The 22,086-nt window shown below is 36.9% G+C and overlaps 1 protein-coding gene across 4 annotated transcripts in view; it reads right to left on the bottom strand.

The window, feature by feature from the left end:
- The window catches only part of LOC121320009 (tetraspanin-11-like), a 43,623-nt gene extending 25,054 nt beyond the window's left edge, over positions 1-18,569 (bottom strand). For 2 of the 4 annotated variants that reach the window (XR_005950783.1, XM_041258103.1), the window contains exons 1-3: positions 18,264-18,569; positions 15,399-15,493; positions 8,689-8,880 (exon numbers count right to left, since the gene is read on the bottom strand). Coding sequence is in view for 2 of the 4 variants with exons in the window: in XM_041258103.1 (XP_041114037.1) it covers positions 8,689-8,880; positions 15,399-15,485 (279 nt within the window). In the remaining 2 variants the exon portion in view is untranslated. The remainder of the gene's footprint in view (positions 1-8,688; positions 8,881-15,398; positions 15,494-18,263) is intronic. The other 2 variants (XR_005950782.1, XM_041258105.1) reach the window with 1 other exon arrangement.
- Positions 18,570-22,086: the final 3,517 nt, after the last annotated feature.

Consider the following 22,086-nt stretch of genomic DNA (forward strand, 5'->3'; position numbering starts at 1 on the left):
TGTAACATTCACTAATCAGTTTTTTTCTTTTTTAATTTTATTTTTTTTATTTCAGTCCAAACAGGACAGAGTTGTCAGAGATGTGTGGAAGGATGGTGTTTCTTTTCCAAGTGTACAATTAAATGGGGAAGCTTTGTGAGTTGCCCTGCTGCTTACCCTCTAACAATGTCTGCTAATTTATTGGCTAAAAGGTTTGGTTTGTAAGGAGTGCAACAGAATTTTTTATACAAAAATGTAATTAGGTAGTTTATAATTTTATCAGTAATACAGGACTATATATGAGTATATAGAGGATATGAATAATCATTCATGGTATACGTTTTTTTTTTATTTGCTGCAGGAGAATACCCTAGTAAACCACAAGCCACAACACAGGCGTGTGGTTATGTAAGGACATTCTCCTAAGCTGTTATAAGTTGTATAAATCAAGGATTTCACATAAGTGATCCTTTCTAAGAACGGTAAAGAAGAAACAAAGACAGCATTTACTTATTTTCATTTCTAAACTTTTACAAAGTTTGCCTTCAGTGTCTTGAACCTGCTTGAGCAAACAGACCTACAATGTCCTCCATGTAAATAGAATTAGGTTTACAGAAACAAAACACGTGACTATGATGGTGGCCAGTTTCTGTAAATTAGCATTTCAAATTAATCAGTATCTTTAAAGAGTATTAAAAAACAAAAACAAAAAATCCAGTTGTTGCTGCCATTTGTTCAATTCAGTTTTTGGAAAATAAATAAATAAATAATAGAAATGTGCAGGTGCTATTCATTTGTTACAGCTTTGTGGTCACATGAAACCATATTTTAATACAGTATTTTTCTGGCGTTGGGAGTTGCTGTAGAGAAGCAACAATGAGAAACTATGCAATTCCTCAGCCAGATTACCAGCAATGGTATCAGATTTAATAAAGAAAACAAAACAAAGCTAAAAACAAGTTTGCCACATAAGGTGAGCGTTAGTCTCACTAAAAGAGACGTCCTGCTCCAGGAACCTCCTACACTATGAAAACCCTCTATATACTGTTTGGGATCAACATCCCCTAAACTAACCTACTGCTCCCGAAGTCCCGGCCTCCCAGCTACTGCGAGTCGTTGCGACGGTCCTGGCTAAGCACAGCCTCACAGGCACTGCCTTGCAGTTGAAGGGTTCTGTAGTAGTTATCCTGCAGACTGGACGCTCTCCTCCTGGATGTAAACCAAGTGCCCCTCTGTATAGCATGGTGGATCAGCTCAGCGCCGGGTGAGCCTACCTCCTCAATTAGGTGCCTAACAATGCTTCTCCTTTTACGCATCACAGCTGCACACATCCACGCAAGAACAAGTGACAGGATTTACCCTGTCACAAATAACTTCACAGCTACTAATCACATTACAAACGTGGTCTTTTACTTATTTGTTTCAATTATTTCATCAAGGATGGGTAGTCTCCACCATTGAGATCATTTTAGATGCCCGAGAAACACTGCATCACTCACTTTAAAGTTATGGTGTTTCCTAATCACCAAGCTGAATGCAGTACCAGAGCAGAAGAAATTCAATATACCGTTTAGACTACACAGGACTAAAAAGATTCAATTTGATTTAGGAAATGTTAAAGCTTAATGTTTGCCTAGCTCATGACGCAGTTAAGAGTCCATTATGACCATTATTCTAATGGGGGAAGTAGGTCTGAATTATGACACAGCATCGGCCAAGAAAAGCAACACGATTTATCCAAACATTGTCTACTTTCATTGTATAAATATTTTATAGAAACCTACAGACTTGAGATCTATTGCCTCAGTACTGCAGGTGCAATTACTTTGGCCTCTGATTGAGTTTCTGATTCTTGGTAGGTTACTGGTATTGCTTTAAGTAACATCTGATATTTTTGCTTGACAACTAAAATCGATGTATTCAAAAACAAAAATATAAATCACAACACATCATAAGCTAAATCACCACACTGTCTTGCAAGGAGCTTGGGCAGGAGATGGAGACAAGGCCAGTGATCTATTTTGTAAATTCTTTCACTGTGATCATCACAATATTTTGTCTTGTTACCAAGAAAAAATATAAATAAATAAAAATGTGTTTTGTTAAACGGTATTCAGAGTCCATGTCAATTGTTCAAAGCACTACAACCCTGTATAAGTGACTGATGTTAATTTAGTCAATCAGAAATGTCAAAAATATTTGATTGTAGTATTTCTGCCAGACTATTAGTTCAGATAGTCAAGTTGGTTCTGTTGCCTCTCATTGATTCTCAATGTACAGCAGGAAGTCCTTTTCCCAAATGACAGTGATGCTAAATGGTTACTCAATCTCTTCCATTGTCCTACCTTACAGTATAAACAATATCAGCATTGTCACTGCTCCCCCATTGCTTGTGTTGAATAGCTTTTGTTTCTTTTCACTTAGGAGATGTATAGATTGTGTAGCTTTGCAGGGATGGGATTAAAGTTAGCAACCCTGCCCTTAAATCTGTTTTTGTGTTTGTGTGACAGTTTGGTGTTAGATGGTACTTGTATTGACAAATAAAGCTAATGTAAACAAAATACAAAATAAAGAAGTTGAGTTTGTCAGCTCTGACCACATCAGACACATGTTTTTCCATTCCTCTTCAATTCCATTGGGACACCCATTCACGTGTTAAGTTGTCCCAATTGGACGGGATGTAATGTATATCGCTGGGATGTCACAGCCTGTTTTCATATACTTTAACAGGATTTAGAGTTTTCTTAAGTATAAAGCTATAGATCAAAGCAAATCAAACTGTTAATTCCTGGTGACTAATCACTTTCTGTGTGGTGGGTTGGATCAGAGTGAAGCTGAGTTACAGCACAGGAAGTTAATTGGCACACAAGCAGTAACATTTACTTCTATACCGGTGTTGTCTTGGAAATAGCTGCATATTCCAAATTCAAGCAAAGGAACAAGAGTTTTTCAACGACAGAAAAGAAATTTACAACACTAGCTCGAGACATGACAAGTATATGTTTATGTTTGCCATGTTAAAAACATGTTACTACTCCATCACAAGATGAAAATATCTCAGGGACTTTAAAATGCCACACTGGGCAGCAGGGGTGAGGAATGCTCAGCTGTGCTGAAATGCTTGAAATGGGCTGGCACTGTTCTCAAACTCATCATGTCCTTCGGCAGCGAACAGGATAATTAAACCCGTCTCCAATCAGCCATGGCAGCAGCAGCAGCCTGTCCTTGGTGATGTGTATTTACTGTCAACAGCTTGGCAGTGCCAGTCCTGTGAAGTGGCTTCATACCAGACAGTTTTGGGGATCTACAGGGGTGAATGCCTGCCCTTGAAATCCACATCAAAAGGGCCCATCTCCCTGCTTGACTGCAAAGGAAAAGACAGTGCCCCACGTTTTACACTACAACAGTGGTAATGAGACCTGTCTGAATAAATATTAACACTCGTTAGACTATGTTTCGGCAAATACAGTATTACAAAAATGGATTCTATTGATATAGATGTGTTTGTTGAGTCTTTATATTTTCATTAAGTTGTTAATTAGGGTAACATTGCAAAATGTAGCACGTTTTTGTAATCTTTTCAAGAAATGTGTGCAACACCAGTGACAGCCTAGGTATATGAATACTAATCAGAAAAGTGATTTTCAGGTATTTGCCTACATTATTTATTGGTACACTGGAAAACTGGATGATATTTTTTTCTTTTTCCAAAATAAATGGCAAGATGTATTATTATTATTATTATTATTATTATTATTATTATTATTATTATTATTATTATTATTATTATTAATAAAAAGACCAGTATATAAAATGTAAGTATTTTGATACTTAAACCTGTGACTATACTACAATACAGAAAAAATACATTGTCACATCGCCTATTTTATTTGTGAACGATGCAAACAAAAGGTCAAAAGAGTTACACTTTATCACTGCATCTCCATTGTTCAAGGAAAAGACAATAGGCCATATTTGGGAGCAGTTTTCTGGGAGGAAACCAATCGTAAAATAACTCTGTAGAGGTATAAAACTAGAAAAAAACACTTAGTTACCACCTTTTAAAAAGTCATTAACATACAAAGAATGTGGTGGAGAACTGGAGCAGGAATGAATCATCCCAAGTTAGGCACTAATTACAATACCTGATAGCCACCTGTGGCTGGCTTCACTATTTTAATAACAGTTGCAAGAATTGCATAAACCTCGGCCTCCGTGTACATTTCTTCAGCACTCCTCCTCCTCTTATCTCATATTCAGTGTCAGAACGAACACGTTACATTAACAGTGTTCTAAAAATAAACCTGCTGTAACGGCAGTTCAATTTTTTTTCTCCCTATTTTTTAACTCCACGTGGAAGCAAATGAGGATAGGAAGGAACTTGTCAGCTCATTTATCAGCTTGGAGGCAGCGTGTTGCAAATTATCTGGGCCAATTCACCAAGGTAAAAAAAAAAAAAAAAAAAGACACACAGTTTCTTTCTTTTATTTCCCATAACTAGGAGGATGAGCCAAAGGCAGATAGCGCCACTGTGATATTAATGCAGAACTGCATAGCAAGCTGTCGCAAACAGAAACAGGATTCATTAGAGGTCACTGGCCACTGTGTTGTAGCAACTGTTGAAGGCACGAGACACCTAAACCTGTTAATCTTTGAATATATATATATATATATATATATATATATATATATATATATATATATATATATATATATATATATATATAAAACCTCAAGTCAAAGACTGTCACTTGCCTCTGTGCAATGCAGTACAGTTCTATCTTCTGAGGCCTTGGGATCAGAAGAGGCCCACTGATCTTCAGTTCTCCTGATCTGTTGTGTTGAATTGAAGTGCAGTGCTGGAGCGTAATTAGATATGTGAGAGAATCTTTGAGTACAATTGCTTTTGTGCTTGTGAAATGTGCTCTTATTTATCTCTTTTAATGTTTTGCACTCATTAATAAAGTCATCACCTTATTTAATCTTTGGTGCACTGCCTCAGCACACCTAAAAAAAATTAATACTGTGGTGTACTAGTAATCCCTCCCAATCGATAAGTCACACTAACACTGTAGCACATACAGCACCTGGAAAACTGCTTAATACATTGCTAGAAGCTTAGGCTGATATTCGGGGGGAGGGATTACTGAGTGATTGCTCTCTCATTAGCATTACTGAATAATTGCTCTCATTCGATCTCTCCCTTGTATGCTACATAAATCTCAGATAAACTCATCTAGATGTTGCTGCCGCAATCCTACCCTTCACCTCCACCTTAAAGCAGGTAGTTCCCTTGGGGGGGAGGGATGGGCGTGGCTTCGTCATGGTCCACCCTGCTGACCTGGCATCGCCAGATCAGTTCCTCTTCCAGGAGGCGTGGTTTCTTCTGCTCCCCTTAACAGGCGGGACCAGCGGCCACTACTTTCACCATACCATTCAAGCAGTCAAGATCCGGACACTGAGTAATGAAACTTTTTTTATTCCTTACTATACTGCACAGACTGTTGATATACACCACAGTCATTTACATTTTAGTCATCCTGAGAGCAGTATTTTGAATTTAAAGCCGTGGAGGGGGGTGTACGTTGGCCAGCAGTGCAAATGCTTTGCACAAACTGAAAGAATCAGCCTCCAGAGCTGTTCACCCTTCACCTCTCAAGAGCAACACATTCAAGGTGAAAAAATGAAAGGAGGAAAAAATAATAATTTAATATTCAAGTGCAGGTTTCCAGGGACAGGGACCCGTAAAGATCCTCATCATGACTTTGTACACATTGGCATGCCACAACAGTTTCTAGAGAACATGTCAGGCAATACATGATCCATTCTGAAGTAGTTTAGATCATCAAATAAATACCAAAATGAAAAAAATGTATCCTAGTAAATACTGCCCCATATTACGAATTTAATTAAATTTAACCAAAATGACATCCCTTAAGACAGCCTCTTATTATAGCTCTTGTCAGACACATGCCAATTCAATGTTACCTAGGAAATGACAAGAAGACTAAACGCAGAGCTGGTAATATTTGCAGCAGACAAATTGCAGCACAGTTCGACAGAAAGAAAATCCCAAATATATTCCCCTGTATTGTCAGTTATATATATAGAATAATGAACAGACATGTTCTAATTTTTTCTATATAAAAATCTACCAAGAATTAAGCCTTTATTTGAAAAAAAAAAATGGGTGAATATCATGCTAATTAATTTCAAAGTAAATAAAATTGGGAGAAAACTGCTCCTGCTTGATGTGAATGCTAATAACTAAGTGGTAATTTAAAGCTGGTGAAGTACTACACAACAGACATTCTTTAATTAAATATATCAACTGAATGTAAATTCAATGATTTTTTGGGTATAAAATCAGCAGGCAAATCTTTCAGCACAGTATGCAAAACAAAAACTGAAATAACGCACATAGGCGCCAGTATTTTAACATACCTGTTAAATGTATACAGTTACAAGGACTGTGTGAGCATAGAAGTTTCTGGGTATGAAAACCATAACATACAAGGTCTGATGTCACAATCATGAAAACAAATGGTGCCACGAAATGGCAGATGAAGAAAAAAAATAAATAAATAAAATAAAATTGACCTTGGTTATAAAGCTGCTCAGGCTATTCATCTTGGAAATCTTCTACATTTGACCAGCTTTTCTATTGCACTGCTCCAGAAAGCGGGGATGTTCTTTTCAAATGTAATAAGAAAAAAGAAAACTCCACCTGAGCCAGCATGTACAGTAATAGAGATGACAGTAAACCCTGGCACACACGCGAAGCGAACAAAGATAAAAGCATAATCGCGTACAACATGTACAGCCAGTCAGAAACAAGAGAGAGCCGTGAAAGCACCTTCAGCACTGTATGTAAAAGCTGAGACTGGATTCAGCTTTATGCAACAAATAAAAAAGCCACATCCAATAGCCACTGTGTTCCCAGCAACAGCAATGTTTTTCTTCTGAAAACACACATCGTGCTGCAGTAAATGAAGCAATCTTTGTTCATTAGACTGATGACATTTTACTACTGTTGCTGAAAAGTCTGCCGTTTTTTTTTACTATGTGCTTGATTAGCCACAGTGTACAGGTAACAAGCTCAGGTTTGTCCCATCAGTCTCACAGTAAAACCCAGAATTGATCAATTTGCTGTGCAATGCAAGTCTTATTTCCATCCCTGCTGTACAGTTTTTGTTTCCATTAGATCATATAAAAATTAAAGTGTTAAAATTGACTTGTTTCATGGTCTTATGTAGAAATACTAAAACAAACTTTAATTCAATGACAATATTTCTACCAGAAAATTTTTTCAATGTATTCTAGTTGAAGAGTTTGTCACTGAATATTTCATTTAAGTTTCTTGTTGTATTTCTAAATACAGCACAATCGAGTATGTAATAGTTAAGTGTGTGGTCTGATATACACAAAATATTGCTCTCCTATTCAAAGCTTCAGATCACATGGCCTGTCGTGTGTGCTAGACAGCGCTGAAGTACATTGAGAACATGGAATGCTAATCCTTCTATCTCAGCCCCATTGATCCTGCTTCACCAGGGATTCACAGTTTAAAACCCTCCAAATTCACTGGGAAAAAAAATAAAAAAATAAAAAAAATCAGGCTTTTGGTCTTGCACCTATAACGCAAGACCAGTGACCATTTCTACAACTCCCAGGTTACTGGTGTCTAAAAGAGCCAGTGAGAAAAGGGTTAAAAGATCAGCAGAAATCAGAGTAAAATCTGTAGCAGTATCCATGCTCAATGAGTTAACAGTAGAATGATGCTTTCACTGGTTGCTGAGAATGCCTCTTGTGAAATGCTGTGATTATTTTTAGCTTGTAAGCCAGGCATCCTTGCCTCCTGCAGCTGGCGTTAATATGTATCTTACTTTACAAGACAGAGCCTGAAATGACTTTCTGCCTTGATCCCCCTGTTAGAGTACAGACACAGTCACTTTCTAATGGCAATTTAGATCAAAACCAGTGTTTTTATGCTGTGCCTAAAAAAAGAACAGAGAACATTCAAGCTTTGCTTTTAACGCTATTTTACCCAGAAAAGCTGTCTGTTCATCCGACTTACATTATACCCAACAGAAGCTATGACAAATATGCTTTATTAACCACATAATATGCTTCAGAAATTATGTAAAGGGGATCCATCATTTTAAATACTTATATTAAGGATATTGTTTAATCAACTTCAACAACAAAATCCACCCCCAGGTTTTGGAAGTGTACTGACTTGACATAAAATGAAGCCCTGACCCTTGAGCCTACAAGAAAGGGTGTGTTTCCTTGGATTGCAGTTGAGAGGAACACTTTTTTTTTTTTTTAAGGGGAAAAAAATCAGTTAGAAAATGTGAGTTTTAAGCCAAAGCCAAAAAAAAATAATCAGAGTATAACTAAATGAGAAAGATCCTAAGTGCATTTATGATCAGCATGACCAGTTGTATTAGACAGCTGACTGTGGTGTCTCCAACCTTGCCTGCACTTCTTTAATAGTGTGTCAAATGGCTTTTAGTTCAGCATTTTATCGATCTCTATTTTTTTTCACTATATCCCTGTTGAGAGAGATATTAATGCAACTGAATAGTCGGTGCTTGAGCAGTTGCAATGAGACAGTTCAGCTTCTGAACACCTTAGCAATCCTGTCAGGACGCCACATTAATGTAACCCAATGCCTGGGTCTGGGTATGAGTGAAAGGCACTTACCGCTGCGAGACAGCTTCTCTGTTCTCTGATGACAGCACAGCAGCCCAGGAAACCTGTTATCATTACCAGACCGCCAGCAAAGATGAGAATGTAGGCTGAAACAGTGAATGTGCTGGATGCCAGCAGACTCACATAGTCACTTTTGTCAATCAGTGTCCATATCCCCACAGCCATGACAGCAGCGCCGCCAACCTGAAAAACACAGGAGGGGTTCACAGTTTACATCTGACCTGTTTAAACCTTATACAGGTTGTTAAAACACACTTGTCAAATACATCAGTTAGCGCAGTGTTTACACAGTACGAGAATATGTGTACACTAAACAAAAACCAAACAAAAAAAACAAAACCACAAGATATTTTTTCACCTTTTTACTTATTTCTTCTTATAGCAACATATACTGTAGGGAGTCATTTACTAAAAAAAAAAAAATGTTAATTTAAGAAATACAAAGTTTGCCTAAGTTGTCTGTTACTTGTAGAAATGCAAAATAGTTTGATTTTTCAGAGTAAAGATATTGACAAATCTGCCCTACATTGTCTAGTGGAACAGCATTCAAACTATTGGGATAGTTGTGTCAGTACCAAAGTTTGCTCACAAAATGTGTTCTTGTATAGAGAGTTGCATTCATTTAATCACTGTGTGGTTTTGAACAGTTTGTCAATTCTAGTAGACAAGTACAAAGGTTTGGATACAGTGTTACCTGTTTATGTTTCAGACCATAACACCACATTTAAACTGTAGTCGCGAGACAATAAGAGCAGGGTCTATTTTTCATTATACATCAGCACTTCAAAATATAAAACCCCAGCATCAAACTACCTGTAACCCTTTCTCACAATGGTCAAACATCCCTGTGACAGGGAGACCATGTTGCTGGTTCTTGGGTGCATGCGTGCCTTTAACGAAGCAGCTGGGACCTGCAACAGGAGACGCGTTGCTTGGGGAATAATTGAGCAGGTAGGCTCGTGCAGTGCTGAACTGATCAGGAGGTGTGGCTTGGCTGGGGGCGTGCCCAGGTAAGCTGCGTAGAGCACAAAAAACATCTGCACCACAGCTTGAGTAACCAGGAGGTACCAGGTTCAAATCCTAACTCAGCCACTGACTCATTGTGAGACCCCCAGTAAGTCACTTAACCCCCTTGTGCTCAGTCTTTCGGGTGAGACATTGTTGTAAATGACTCTGCAGCTGATGCATAGTTCACACACCCTAGTCTTGTATCTTGTAAAGCGCTTTGTGATGATGGTCCACTATTTAAAAAACAATAGCCACAGCCATTTTGAATCCACATGACTTTGTTGTTTATCATGTTATACTCTGATTAGTTGCCACTATATACTATACCATCAACTACACAGTGTTCTCAGCTACAACACCAGGGCACTTACAGATTACAGAAACAACTCAACAAAGCTCTATATCTCTACTGCTAGCTAAGCACAGGCTAAAATAAACACATTTTTGGCAAGTTTGCTATTGATGAAGTGACTTTGAGAACCATTCTTTAAATAAACTTTGTAATTGGGGCCCCCCAAAAAATGTAATCTATAAAGTTTGACAATACACTTGTGAAATAGGCACCATATTGTGTTACTGTACCCATTAATCTTCAAAGCAGTGTAATTTATAAACACACTTTTAAGTCATACTTTGTAAAACTAGACAAATTGCTGTTGTCTACCACTTCTGTCCACAGTAGCTGTGAGTATTTTGAACAGGTTTGATTTCCCTAGCTGTGGTATATGGATATACAGTATTTAAGTACAGAATGCTGGCATATGACATTGCTGTATCATTTTTATTTTTATTTTTTTAAACCCATACCTAAAAGTACACATAGATTATGCATAAATATACTATGGAGGGTGCATTCCTGCTAGGTAATTAATGCCGGATGATATTAAGGCTATGAACAGAAAATGTTTCTCTGGGTTTTTTTTTTTTTTTGTACAGGACAGTATTAGGCTGCATCAACAAAGTCACCTTTGAAGTGAGAGTATTAAGGTTCTAAAGCTTGGAAGATATCCACAGGAAAATGATGGCTCTATTCAAAATCACATTACCCCGAGATACCCTGCAGCAAAAGCAAAGCCAATAAGTAAGGTAGAGTCCACTATAACAAGAGTTTACAAACTGGGGTCCAGGGACCCCTGGGGGGCTGAAAAACGGTTTCAGGGGGCTATTGCACATTCCAAAAATCCTGTCCCAAATGACCAACAAGCACTTATCAAACATCCAAGAAATGACGCTGAACAGAATGAAAGCAGTGGTACTTCTTCTGCCACAAGAGAACAACCTCTCCCGCTGAAGGTATGAAAATCCAAATATTCAGTGTGGGTTGGCTTGCATTACAAAGAAAGATGGCCTTGATTACCCAAAGTGTGCACGCTGCTTGGATTGCTGTCTAATCAGTGCTTCTAACCTTCAAAGTTGAAAATCCCTTTACAGCAAACCCCCCCCAAAAGAAGCTGGGAATCTGGCATTAGGAATGCAGAATCCTGAGTTTGTATGACATCTCCATTAACATAGCTAGGTGTAAGGCACTCCATCCCTATGGATTCATTGTGTGGGAGTCCTCAGTCAGCATGCCTGATGTCATAGGGAACCTTGAGCCAAGAAACCTATGCACTACAAGAGAGTTCAGAGAGAGGTAAAGTAACAATCAATGTAAGAACATTGTGGATATACCTTGTTACTCGGACACCGTGATACACAGTACAGTCGAAGCCGCCTAATCGGGATCCTGATAATCGGGATGTCTGCTTAAATGGGATACAACTCTAGGAGACGGTTCTTCCCAATGTTATTCATGCAGTTTAATGGGGACATTGTTTCATTTAATTGGGATACAGTATTTTCAAATGATGACCAGTGCAAGACAGGTTTGCGCAGTGCAGTGCAGGGAGTGCGTGATTACACTGCGACTTGAATAAACCACGCTGAACCCCTGAAGGAGCTGCACTCCCCTGTGGTTTATCAGTCTGCTATTATCAGTTGGTGTGTCAACATTGCAGGTGTCTTGTCTTGTGATAATATGCGATTTCTGTCTTTCTTTTCCATGCAGAAGGAAAAAAAAAAGCAATTCATTTTGTTTAGGAATAAAAAAAAAAAAAACTGTGACTAAGGTCATTTAATTGGGACACCAGCTTATTCGGTATAATTTCGGTTCAATAAAGCAGCACTGAGTCGACTGTACTGTATTGTTTTTTGTTTTTTTACTAATAAAAAACAAAGGAACAATCACAACACACATATTGAGAGAACAGCTGGTGGCTCACGGTGCTGAATAATTTCTTCACAATCTAACCTACCAAGAACCCTACTACTGACTCCCCAAAACCCATTCAAACACGGATATCTGTTTGCTGTATTGTCACTGCATATAATAATGTTAATGTGGTGGGAATCAACAAATCAAGGAGACCGGCAGGGTTAATATGGAAAGTGCATCTGTATTTAGCTCTGCCACTGTTCAGATAATTAAAAGAGACTCTGGGGACATTTTAAATGCACACATTAACAGAACTCCATGTTCAGTAATACAAAAAGAGAGATTCAAGAGTCAAAAAGGTATTATTAATCAAGCACGATGGATAAGCAGCAGTGCAGCATAAAAACAGCCTGTCGCACAGTCCGAAGCACCAGCTTTCTTTTCTTAATTGGCCCTTATGGGTAATGTTGAGGAGGTTATTGTTTTTAATGATACATTTCTTTTGGCAAGCAATGATTACGCACCAATAATCATGACACTACATATTTAAACCGTGAGCGTATTGAATTATACAGGGTATTGTTGAGAAAAAAAACAAACAAAAAAAAACAGAAAACACTGCTAGCCATTTATTAACAGCATGTGAAAGAGTAAGTCTTGATATCAGCAAGACTAATGTCAACTGGGGAAAACCTCAGGCCACCAATACAGTGTCCATTTTAGGACATCCTCAGTCATCACCCCTCCTCGAATCAGTCCTCACCACTGACTCGAGGAGGAGTGACGACTAAGGATGTCCTAAAATGGACACCGTACACCAAACTGGCATGAAAAACTGTCGTGATTAGCTTGACTTTCTCAAAGACTTGTGCCTTATTCACTAAAGATTTCCCACACAGTTTTGCATTATTTTCATATTTCCAGTCCAACTAGGCTAAGCATTGGTTAAACGTTCTCTGATTTTGTAAGTAATATCATCATGACAACCTACTACAGTATATGCAATATATTTTAAACACATATCTAAAGACACATGTTGTTAACAGTAACAAGAAGCAGTATTCATTGCTGGTTTCACAAAGGTCTGAATCAAACAAAAGTTGATCACGCTAAAATAGCTGTAACTGCAGTGCCATATCACATAAGGGCCACAATAATGACTTTACACTCTGTAGCCCAGTGCTTTAGGGTTATTCAAACAGGGTGTATAAATTAGCATTCAGAGATATGGTTAGCACCTTCATCAGACAGACTGGGATAGGAAACCAGTAGAGTTACAAGCAACACATTCTCAGGAGGGAGAAAAAGGTGATAAATATATGCTTTTCATTTTCACTATAGCTTCGCACTTCATATCAGACTGTATTATTTAATAGTGCGCAGTTTCTTTACGCACATAGCGGTGTTGAACTGTGCCCTGTTTATACAGCTGCCAGTTTGAAAATATGAATTTTGCAGCACTGTACTTCATATCTCTTAAATCGCTTGGTAATGCACAGAAAGTTAAAGATTAAAGTCACATGTAATTTAAAATGTCTATTGGAGGCTAGGAGCATATAAGAAAGTGCAAATTTGGTGTAGATTGGTGCAGAATCAATGCAGTTATCATGCTCACCATGTAGAGTGTGACAGACAGACATGGGGATCAGTTTAAGAGCCCAATGAAATGTATAAGAACATAAGAACATAAGAACATAAGAAAGTTTACAAACGAGAGGAGGCCATTCGGCCCATCTTGCTCGTTTGGTTGTTAGTAGCTTATTGATCCCAAAATCTCATCAAGCAGCTTCTTGAAGGATCCCAGGGTGTCAGCTTCAACAACATTACTGGGGAGTTGATTCCAGACCCTCACAATTCTCTGTGTAAAAAAGTGTCTCCTATTTTCTGTTCTGAATGCCCCTTTTTCTAAACTCCATTTGTGACCCCTGGTCCTTGTTTCTTTTTTCAGGCTGAAAAAGTCCCTTGGGTCGACACCGTCAATACCTTTTAGAATTTTGAATGCTTGAATTAGGTCGCCACGTAGTCTTCTTTGTTCATCTAATGTATCATCTACATTAATACTAAACAGTCATACTAGATACTGTACTACAGATCCCTATTTCTATCCATGTAACAAATAGAAAAATAATAGATCACCAACTGTGAAGTATAAGTAAGATCTGAAACCAAGCAGACAATTCATTGTAATCCCAAAGCAGATGATGATTTTCACTTATAATCCAGAAACAGTAATAACACTTAGGGTCTATGGACGTATTCTCTTTCACACTCGCCTGTTCGTCTTTTATCAATGTTGCTATCGTCTTGGGCTTTTTCAAGAACGAAAACCTCACGTTGACAGATTCTCAGATGATGTGAGTGGCACGGTTGAGGCAAGGCTGAGGCCCTGCACAGGGTTACAGTGGGATTCGTATTTTGTTTTGTTTTCTTTCGCTGTGTTTTAGTTTGCATGTTGACTGGAAAAGGCAACATTTTTGTGAAGATTAGTGTAAAATCAAGGCAGTTATCGAGTTTACCTTGTAGTGCGCGGCACACAAGACACAATCATTGCATAAGGGTCCCTGTTTTTCTCAAAGAGAACGCTAAAAAACACACACTTCAAATTAGTTTAATAAATTGCACTATAAAATTAACTGGTTGCCAGGAACCGTAATTTAACCAAAAATGTATCATCATCATCATCATCATCATCATCATTATTATAATAAAGTACTGGATAGAACAAATATAATTTATGATGAGTGAGTAGCATTTAGGGTTAACGATTATTTTTTGTTACATGTTGCTGCTAAAGTGAAACCCGATAGGAAGTATATACACTATTTAGTCTAATGTATTGTAAAAGCAAATGTGTGTTGAGTGAAGAATGATAGCTAGATAATCTATATACAGTGTATATGTTAGGCTTCCATTTACAACAGCTGGGTGCTGAAATCAGTGATCATCACATTAGCCTGCCTCGTGCCTGGCTGGATGGCCCGTTTTACAAATTATGTATATCATCCATAACCATATACCACTCACTGGTAGAATATTTAGCAATGCAAAAATACATTTAAGATACTGAGAAAGACTTTTGGCCTAAATGTATTTTAGTATTATTACAGAGGATGATACCGGAGCACACAATTCTCAATAAAGCAAATGAGCCCACAGCACTGAAAGCTCTTTATAAAGTGCAGTGGGGAACTAGACATACTGCCTTAATTTACAGTTTTTATTGTTACAATTAAAATAGGCTGCACAGTGGCTTAATTCAGTCAACTTTACAGTCCCTTAGACCTCAGGAAACCAGTATTTGGATCTGGCTCAGATCATAAATTAGTCTGGTGGTCTCAGATTAGCCCCCAGTGGAAATGTGTCCACATAACAAAACATCTAGGTAATTTGTGAGGTGCAATAGCAGGGTCGTAGTTCACTCGCCTGTCTTTATTGAATTCACAAGCACTTCATTTAATCAATAAATACATGTTTTAGAAAAGGAATAATCAAAACCTACCCAGAAGAGGAAGCTGAATATAAAGAGAAGGTACTTCAAGCAGACAGCCACCCAGTCATTTTGGTCACCTTTATACAATTGTGACATGTTTTCTCCTAAAAAGGAAAACAACAAAAAAAAAAACATAAAACATTATAGGCAAAAAGGTTGCAGCAGTGAAGCAACATTAGACATCTAAAATATAAGTAAAAATAGATCTAAATTGATTTTAAAAAACCATTTAAAATAAACAAAGAAGAACTGGATTATTGATAAGAAAAAAAAAACAGAAGTGTGAAATAGATACAGATGGAAAGACATTCCTGATTCATGCAACGTTTTTTTTAAGAATTTGAAAGTTAAAGTCGTTTGACTAAGAATAACGCTTATTGTGTGATCTTACAAAGAATGATAAGGTTAGACATAGATATCTATATGTACAAAATATATATATATATATATATATATATATATATATATATATATATATATATATATATATATATATATATATATATATATATATAAATGATTCAAGTGTTACCAGTTCTTTAAACAACTAGAATGCAGCATATGGAAATAGACCAATTTTTTCAGTAACTTGCAATTACTTTAAAAAGTCTTTAAATGTCAAGATATATTTAGTTTGACACGTTTTATAATGTTCCTTTGGGGTGCAAAAGTGGGTCAACATCTAATTAACTTAAAACATGACTTGATTTACTCCTCCTATTACTGTAGTGGCCTGTGTTTCTATTACACAATTAACACTTACACTAATATGAAACTGGCCTATTGTTCTCAGATGTTTCCCCATTAAACTATCAAACACAGAATTACTGTACAAAATAAATCATTTTTGATAGACAGCTCTTTTATCTTCATCTCCAGTTTTTATGAATAAGGCTCCAACCTGACAAGTTAATGCAGACAACCCTTTTTTTAAAAATAATTTTATCATGTGCTACTTTGTAACTGAGGCACAGTAGTGATGACTTGAACAGCTGATTGTCTCAGAATACAGACATCCACATTGCATTTCAAAAAGGCAATCCTTTATTTTAACAGTGTTAATTCAGGCAAAGAACAACAGCACAGTACATGTGGGTCCTAATGTTTGATTTTACAGTAAAATACAGGATACCTGCAGAAGACAACAGTCAGAACTATACTGAGTCCAATGAGAATAGGCAAGAATGTATTTGGATATTTTAATTAATGTTAAAAAGCCCCAATGAGACTCCCCATTAATCATACAGCCTGATCACAAAGCAAAATAAGTTCCGCTAGATTCTGAGAAGTCAACACATATGGTTAATACCAACTTCTAGCACAACCAGTTTCAGTGGAAGGCCCTTTTAAACAATTCAGTTATTGAGTGATTTCTATAATTATCATTGAGAAGCACCCCCAACCCAACCCCCCCTGTGCAACAATAATAAAAACAATTAGGGACTTTTTTTTTTTTTTTTTTTTTTTGCCTAACCACACTTAAGATCGACCCACCGCTTTTTTTTGACTTGTAGTGGTGCTGTCAGCTTCAACGCGGTAAATACTTCAACAAAAACAGAGAATGCACTACAATGCCTGTTTATACTTAACTGAAGAACATCATTTGGTTTTGTTATTAACTTGATTAGAGACACAGCCTAGCTTCTTATCTTAGGCTCTACACTAAAAACAAATTCAAGCTGACCAAAATGTTAAATCCGTGCTAGCTGCGGTGCTGGTGGTGGACCTTGTTCACTACTGTGGTTTCCTGAATAGTCAGCTTCTCGGTTACATGCAAAGCATTTTAATCAGCAAGTGCAAAGATGGCATGGCCCTCCAAGATTGCATTTACAATCGGTGCAGTGTCTAAGTGGGATATTTGTTCTTAACCCAGCGAATAGGTTTCTGCAACGGGATATCAGTCTTTGGCACTGCAGACAAAAAAAAAAAAAAAAAAAAAACGCTTCGGGGTAAAAATCACAAACCAATAAAAATGCGTTTGATATTGCACAGCTAAATTTTTGCGACCGTGTTATGTGTAAACTTTACATAACAAGACATGTAGAATACAAAGTGAATACAATAGGATACAAAGTGAATACCATATAATATAAAGTGAATACAATAGAATACCATAGAATACAAAGTGAATACAATAGAATACAAAGTGAATACCATAGAATACAAAGTGAATACAATAGAATACAAAGTGTTATGCACAGGAAGCAGACCTATATTATTCACTCTATTTAGACGGTCTGTTAGTGTTTTGTTTTTCATTCTACGGGATGCAGTGTAGTCAGCTTCGTGTCTTTATGTATTTAATGCAATCTGTTGGTATCACTAAAAAAAAAAAAAAAAATACGCGCAAGCATTTACAGTACAGCCTACGCTAACTAACTCAGCAAACAATAATCCCTGACGAGAATATGCATGGTTTATTTTCCTGCAACAAGAAGACAGATTAATTATTTTCCACTTGCTGAGGCAGTATACTCTGGAATGGACTGCAGCTGCACCATTGTGCATAAGAAAATACACTTCTCATTCCCAGAGCGCCAACGTATCATATAAAAAGCACCGGCTTTTATATTTTATTTTTCAGAATTACTTTTAAAACAGATTTAAAAAAAAAAAAAATACATAAAAAGCAAGACAAATGCCACACCCTTCAACCGACAAAAGTTGTAACATTGCTCTGTTAAAAGACAGACCTCTCGCAAACATTAAACAAGTTTCTACAGTAAACGACTTGTCAAGGGGGAGTTAGTAGTTTATCGCATCAGTAGCTACAGTACTGCACCTTGCGTCCAATTCAACACTGTCCTTCAGTTTTACAAACGTAAACCCCCTATGGGTTCAGCTCATGACATATGCAAGTTTTACATTACTCACCGGAATACAGCGCGTGTGTTTATTTGAAATAGTTTGTGAATGATGATGGCTGGGCGCTTGGTTTATCCAGTTATGTCTGTTCCATTCGATCGCAGCTTGTTGCTTCACTGGCTCTGAGTGGAGAGATTGAGGTGAATGCGAGGTCGAAAGGAAACAGACCAATCCCTCCTCTGTGCCTGTAGCTCTGAGCTGTCAAGTCACCCCGAGCACCCCAAAATCCAATCATATCAAATCCCATTAGATATTGTACAGTGTCATACTGGCCTAACGAAAAAGAAAATGCATTGCAAGTTGTAATCTTGTACCTTTTGCACTGAGCCATTAAAAGTTGTCTGTGTCTTTTCAGTCAGCAGTTTAGTAGAGCATAGTGGCTGGAATCTTGGAAAAGATTGCCAAACTTAAGTTAAAATATGTTGACAGCATAATAAAACTAAATCTTTTTAAATAAGTCCCCCCTTACAGTATCTCATCTGAATAATGCAATATATTACAGGTTGTTATTTTAATAATAATAATAATAATAATAATAATAATAATAATAATAATAATAATAATAATAATAATAAAACGATCATTCTTATTATTATTATTGCAGTTACTATTTTGTATAATCTATGAGGAACATGTCTTCATGACCAGTACTGGTGTATGGTGGTTAGAGCTACTGGTTTGCTGGCTGTACTGGTTTAGAAGACTTGGCATGGGACAAGCTGCTCCATGAGAAAAAGACCATCTGTGGGGTAGCTTAGTTTGGGTGAAATATTAATTAAAAGACACAATAAATAAATAAGAAGCCATATACAGAGAACAAGACAAATGCATATTTTTGACAGAAATTGTAAATACCTTGCTTTCAATACGTTTAATTTATTTTATTTACATTCAAGTTTTAATGTGAAATGAGAAAATGAAAAAGAAAAACAAGTTAATAAGTCAAGTCTCACGTGTCACAAAAAATACAAACTCTTAATTAATTTAAATAATGTATTGTTTGGGATACTAGAGGCTGGAGTCTAACATGCTTAACTTAGCTCACAACAATAAAAAATAAATAGCTGCATATGAAATGAAACCGTCCCCTGAGACTATCAATTTGATTTTAAAACTTAAAAGCTTTAATATATATATATATATATATATATATATATATATATATATATATATATATATATATATATATATATATATATATATATATATATATATATATATACACACACACATACAGTGCTTGCAAAAGTATTCAGACCCCTGACCAATTCTCTTATATTACTGAATTACAAATGGTACATTGAAATTTCGTTCTGTTCGATATTTTATTTTAAAACACTGAAACTCAAAATCAATTATTGTAAGGTGACATTGGTTTTATGTTGGGAAATATTTTTAAGAAAAATAAAAAACTGAAATATCTTGCTTGCATAAATATTCAACCCCCACACATTAATATTTGGTGGAGCCACCTTTCGCTGCAATAACAGCTTTAAGTCTTTTGGGGTAAGTATGTACCAGCTTTGCACACAGTGTCGGAGTGATTTTGGCCCATTCTTCTTGGCAGATTTGCTCCAGGTTGTTCAGGTTGGTTGGACGACGCTTGTGGACCGCAATTTTCAAATAGTGCCACAGATTCTCAATGGGATTGAGATCAGGACTTTGACTGGGCCACTGTAGGACATTCACCTTTTTGTTCTTGAGCCACTCCAATATTGCTTTGGCCTTGTACTTGGGATCATTGTCCTGCTGAAAGGTAAATTTCCTCCCAAGCTTCAGTTTTTTAGTGGACTGAAGCAGATTCTCTTGCAGTATTTTCCTGTATTTTGCTCCATCCATTCTTCCTTCAATTGTAACAAGATGCCCAGTCCCTGCTGATGAGAAGCATCCCCACAGCATGATGCTGCCACCACCATACTTCACTGTAGGGATGGTGTGTCTTGAGGCATGGGCAGTGTTAGGTTTGCGCCACACATAGCGCTTTGAGTTTTGGCCAAAAAGCTCTATCTTGGTCTCATCTGACCACAAAACCTTTTCCCACATCGCAGCTGGGTCACTCTCATGCTTTCTGGCAAACTCCAGACGTGCTTTCAGATGGTACTTTTTGAGTAACGGCTTCTTTCTTGCCACCCTCCCATACAGGCCAGTGTTATGCAGAGCTCTTGATATGGTTGACTGGTGCACCATTACTCCACTCCCAGCCATTGAACTCTGTAGCTCCTTCAAAGTGATTGTTGGCCTCTCTGTGGCTTCTCTCACAAGTCTCCTTCTTGTTTGAGCGTTGAGTTTTGAGGGACGGCCTTTTCTTGGCAGTGCCTGGGTGGTGTGATGCAGCTTCCACTTCCTGATTATTGATCCAACTGTGCTCACTGGGATATCCAAACACTTGGATATTATTTTGTACCCTTTCCCTAATCTATGCATTTGTATTACTTTATCTCTAACTTCTGTAGAATGCTCTTTGGTCTTCATTTTCCTTCAGATTCACAGCCTTACCAATGATCCTTCAACAGTGGGGTTTTTATCCAGAAAATGTGACAGCAACTTTAATGGTTCACAGGTGGAGGCCAATGGTAAGGTAATTGTGTCCTCGTTAGGGCAATTTCTTTCATCGGTGCAAACTGGGAGCTTCCACAGCACAGGGGTTGAATACTTATGCAAGCAAGATATTTCAGTTTTTTTATTTTTCTTAAAAATATTTCCCAACATAAAACCAATGTCACCTTACAATAATTGATTCTGAGTTTCAGTGTTTAAAAATAAAATATCAAACAGAATGAAATTTCAATGTACCATTTGTAATTCAGTAATATGAGAGAATTGGTCAGGGGTCTGAATACTTTTGCAAGCCACTATATATATATATATATATATATATATATATATATATATATATATATATATATATATATATATATATATATATATATATAGTGATCGAGCTGCATGCTCTCACGTTTGTTGCTCCTTTAAAATCAGACCCAGGACACATACAGACTGGAGGTTTAGCACTTTCATTCACGTTTAATATTTACAATATAAATAAAAAGAAAATAAACACCTAGATCTTTTCGAGCACTAACTAACATAATTTTCACAAACAAGGTTTCACACGGCACCTTTCAGGACTATACGACACAGTCGGGCTCTTCACACAGCATCCCCGAAGAAACTAGCTGCTCTCTTTAAATACCCTGTACCTGGCTCTAATTTACAATGATAGCCAGATGCAGGGGATAATTAAAAATAAAACAATTAATAAACTTTTTTTTTTTATGCAGAGAGGATTTTAACCTCCTCCCTCCTGTGTTCCAATATATATCACATTTTTAAGGCAGAACTAATGCAGTTTATAAAATGTTTGCTTAATATATTTAGGCGCAGAAAACTCTAATTCTAAAAAAAATGAAAAATAATTGAACATGAAAATCTAAATACTTCATCTGCATAGTAATTCTGGTTATAAAAATATTTTGTGGCGCACAAAACATTATTCATAGGTTCTGATCTCAACAGAAGCTTAATGATTTTGACTCCCTGGTTACCTGTGTGGGAATCTAATTCTGAATAATGAAACTCATTAAGCTGCTTTGTTATAAGACGGATGTATGCAATTAGAGACAAATGTTTGGACCTTTGCACCGCTTCAAGCTTTTATCCAAAAAATGTTAACTAAAAAATTCAGATGTGAAAGACCTACCGTGTTTCTGAGGTATAGTAAATTACAGAGCTGTCATTGGAAACCATCATTAATGTGAAGCGGGATCAATGAGGTTCTCTTAATAAATAGGTGGGGGATGTTTTTGCCTTTCCTTTGAATGGATCTCAATTT

The sequence above is a fragment of the Polyodon spathula genome, chromosome 8 (assembly GCF_017654505.1).
Source record: "Polyodon spathula isolate WHYD16114869_AA chromosome 8, ASM1765450v1, whole genome shotgun sequence".
NCBI classification, from domain to species: Eukaryota; Metazoa; Chordata; class Actinopteri; order Acipenseriformes; family Polyodontidae; genus Polyodon; species Polyodon spathula.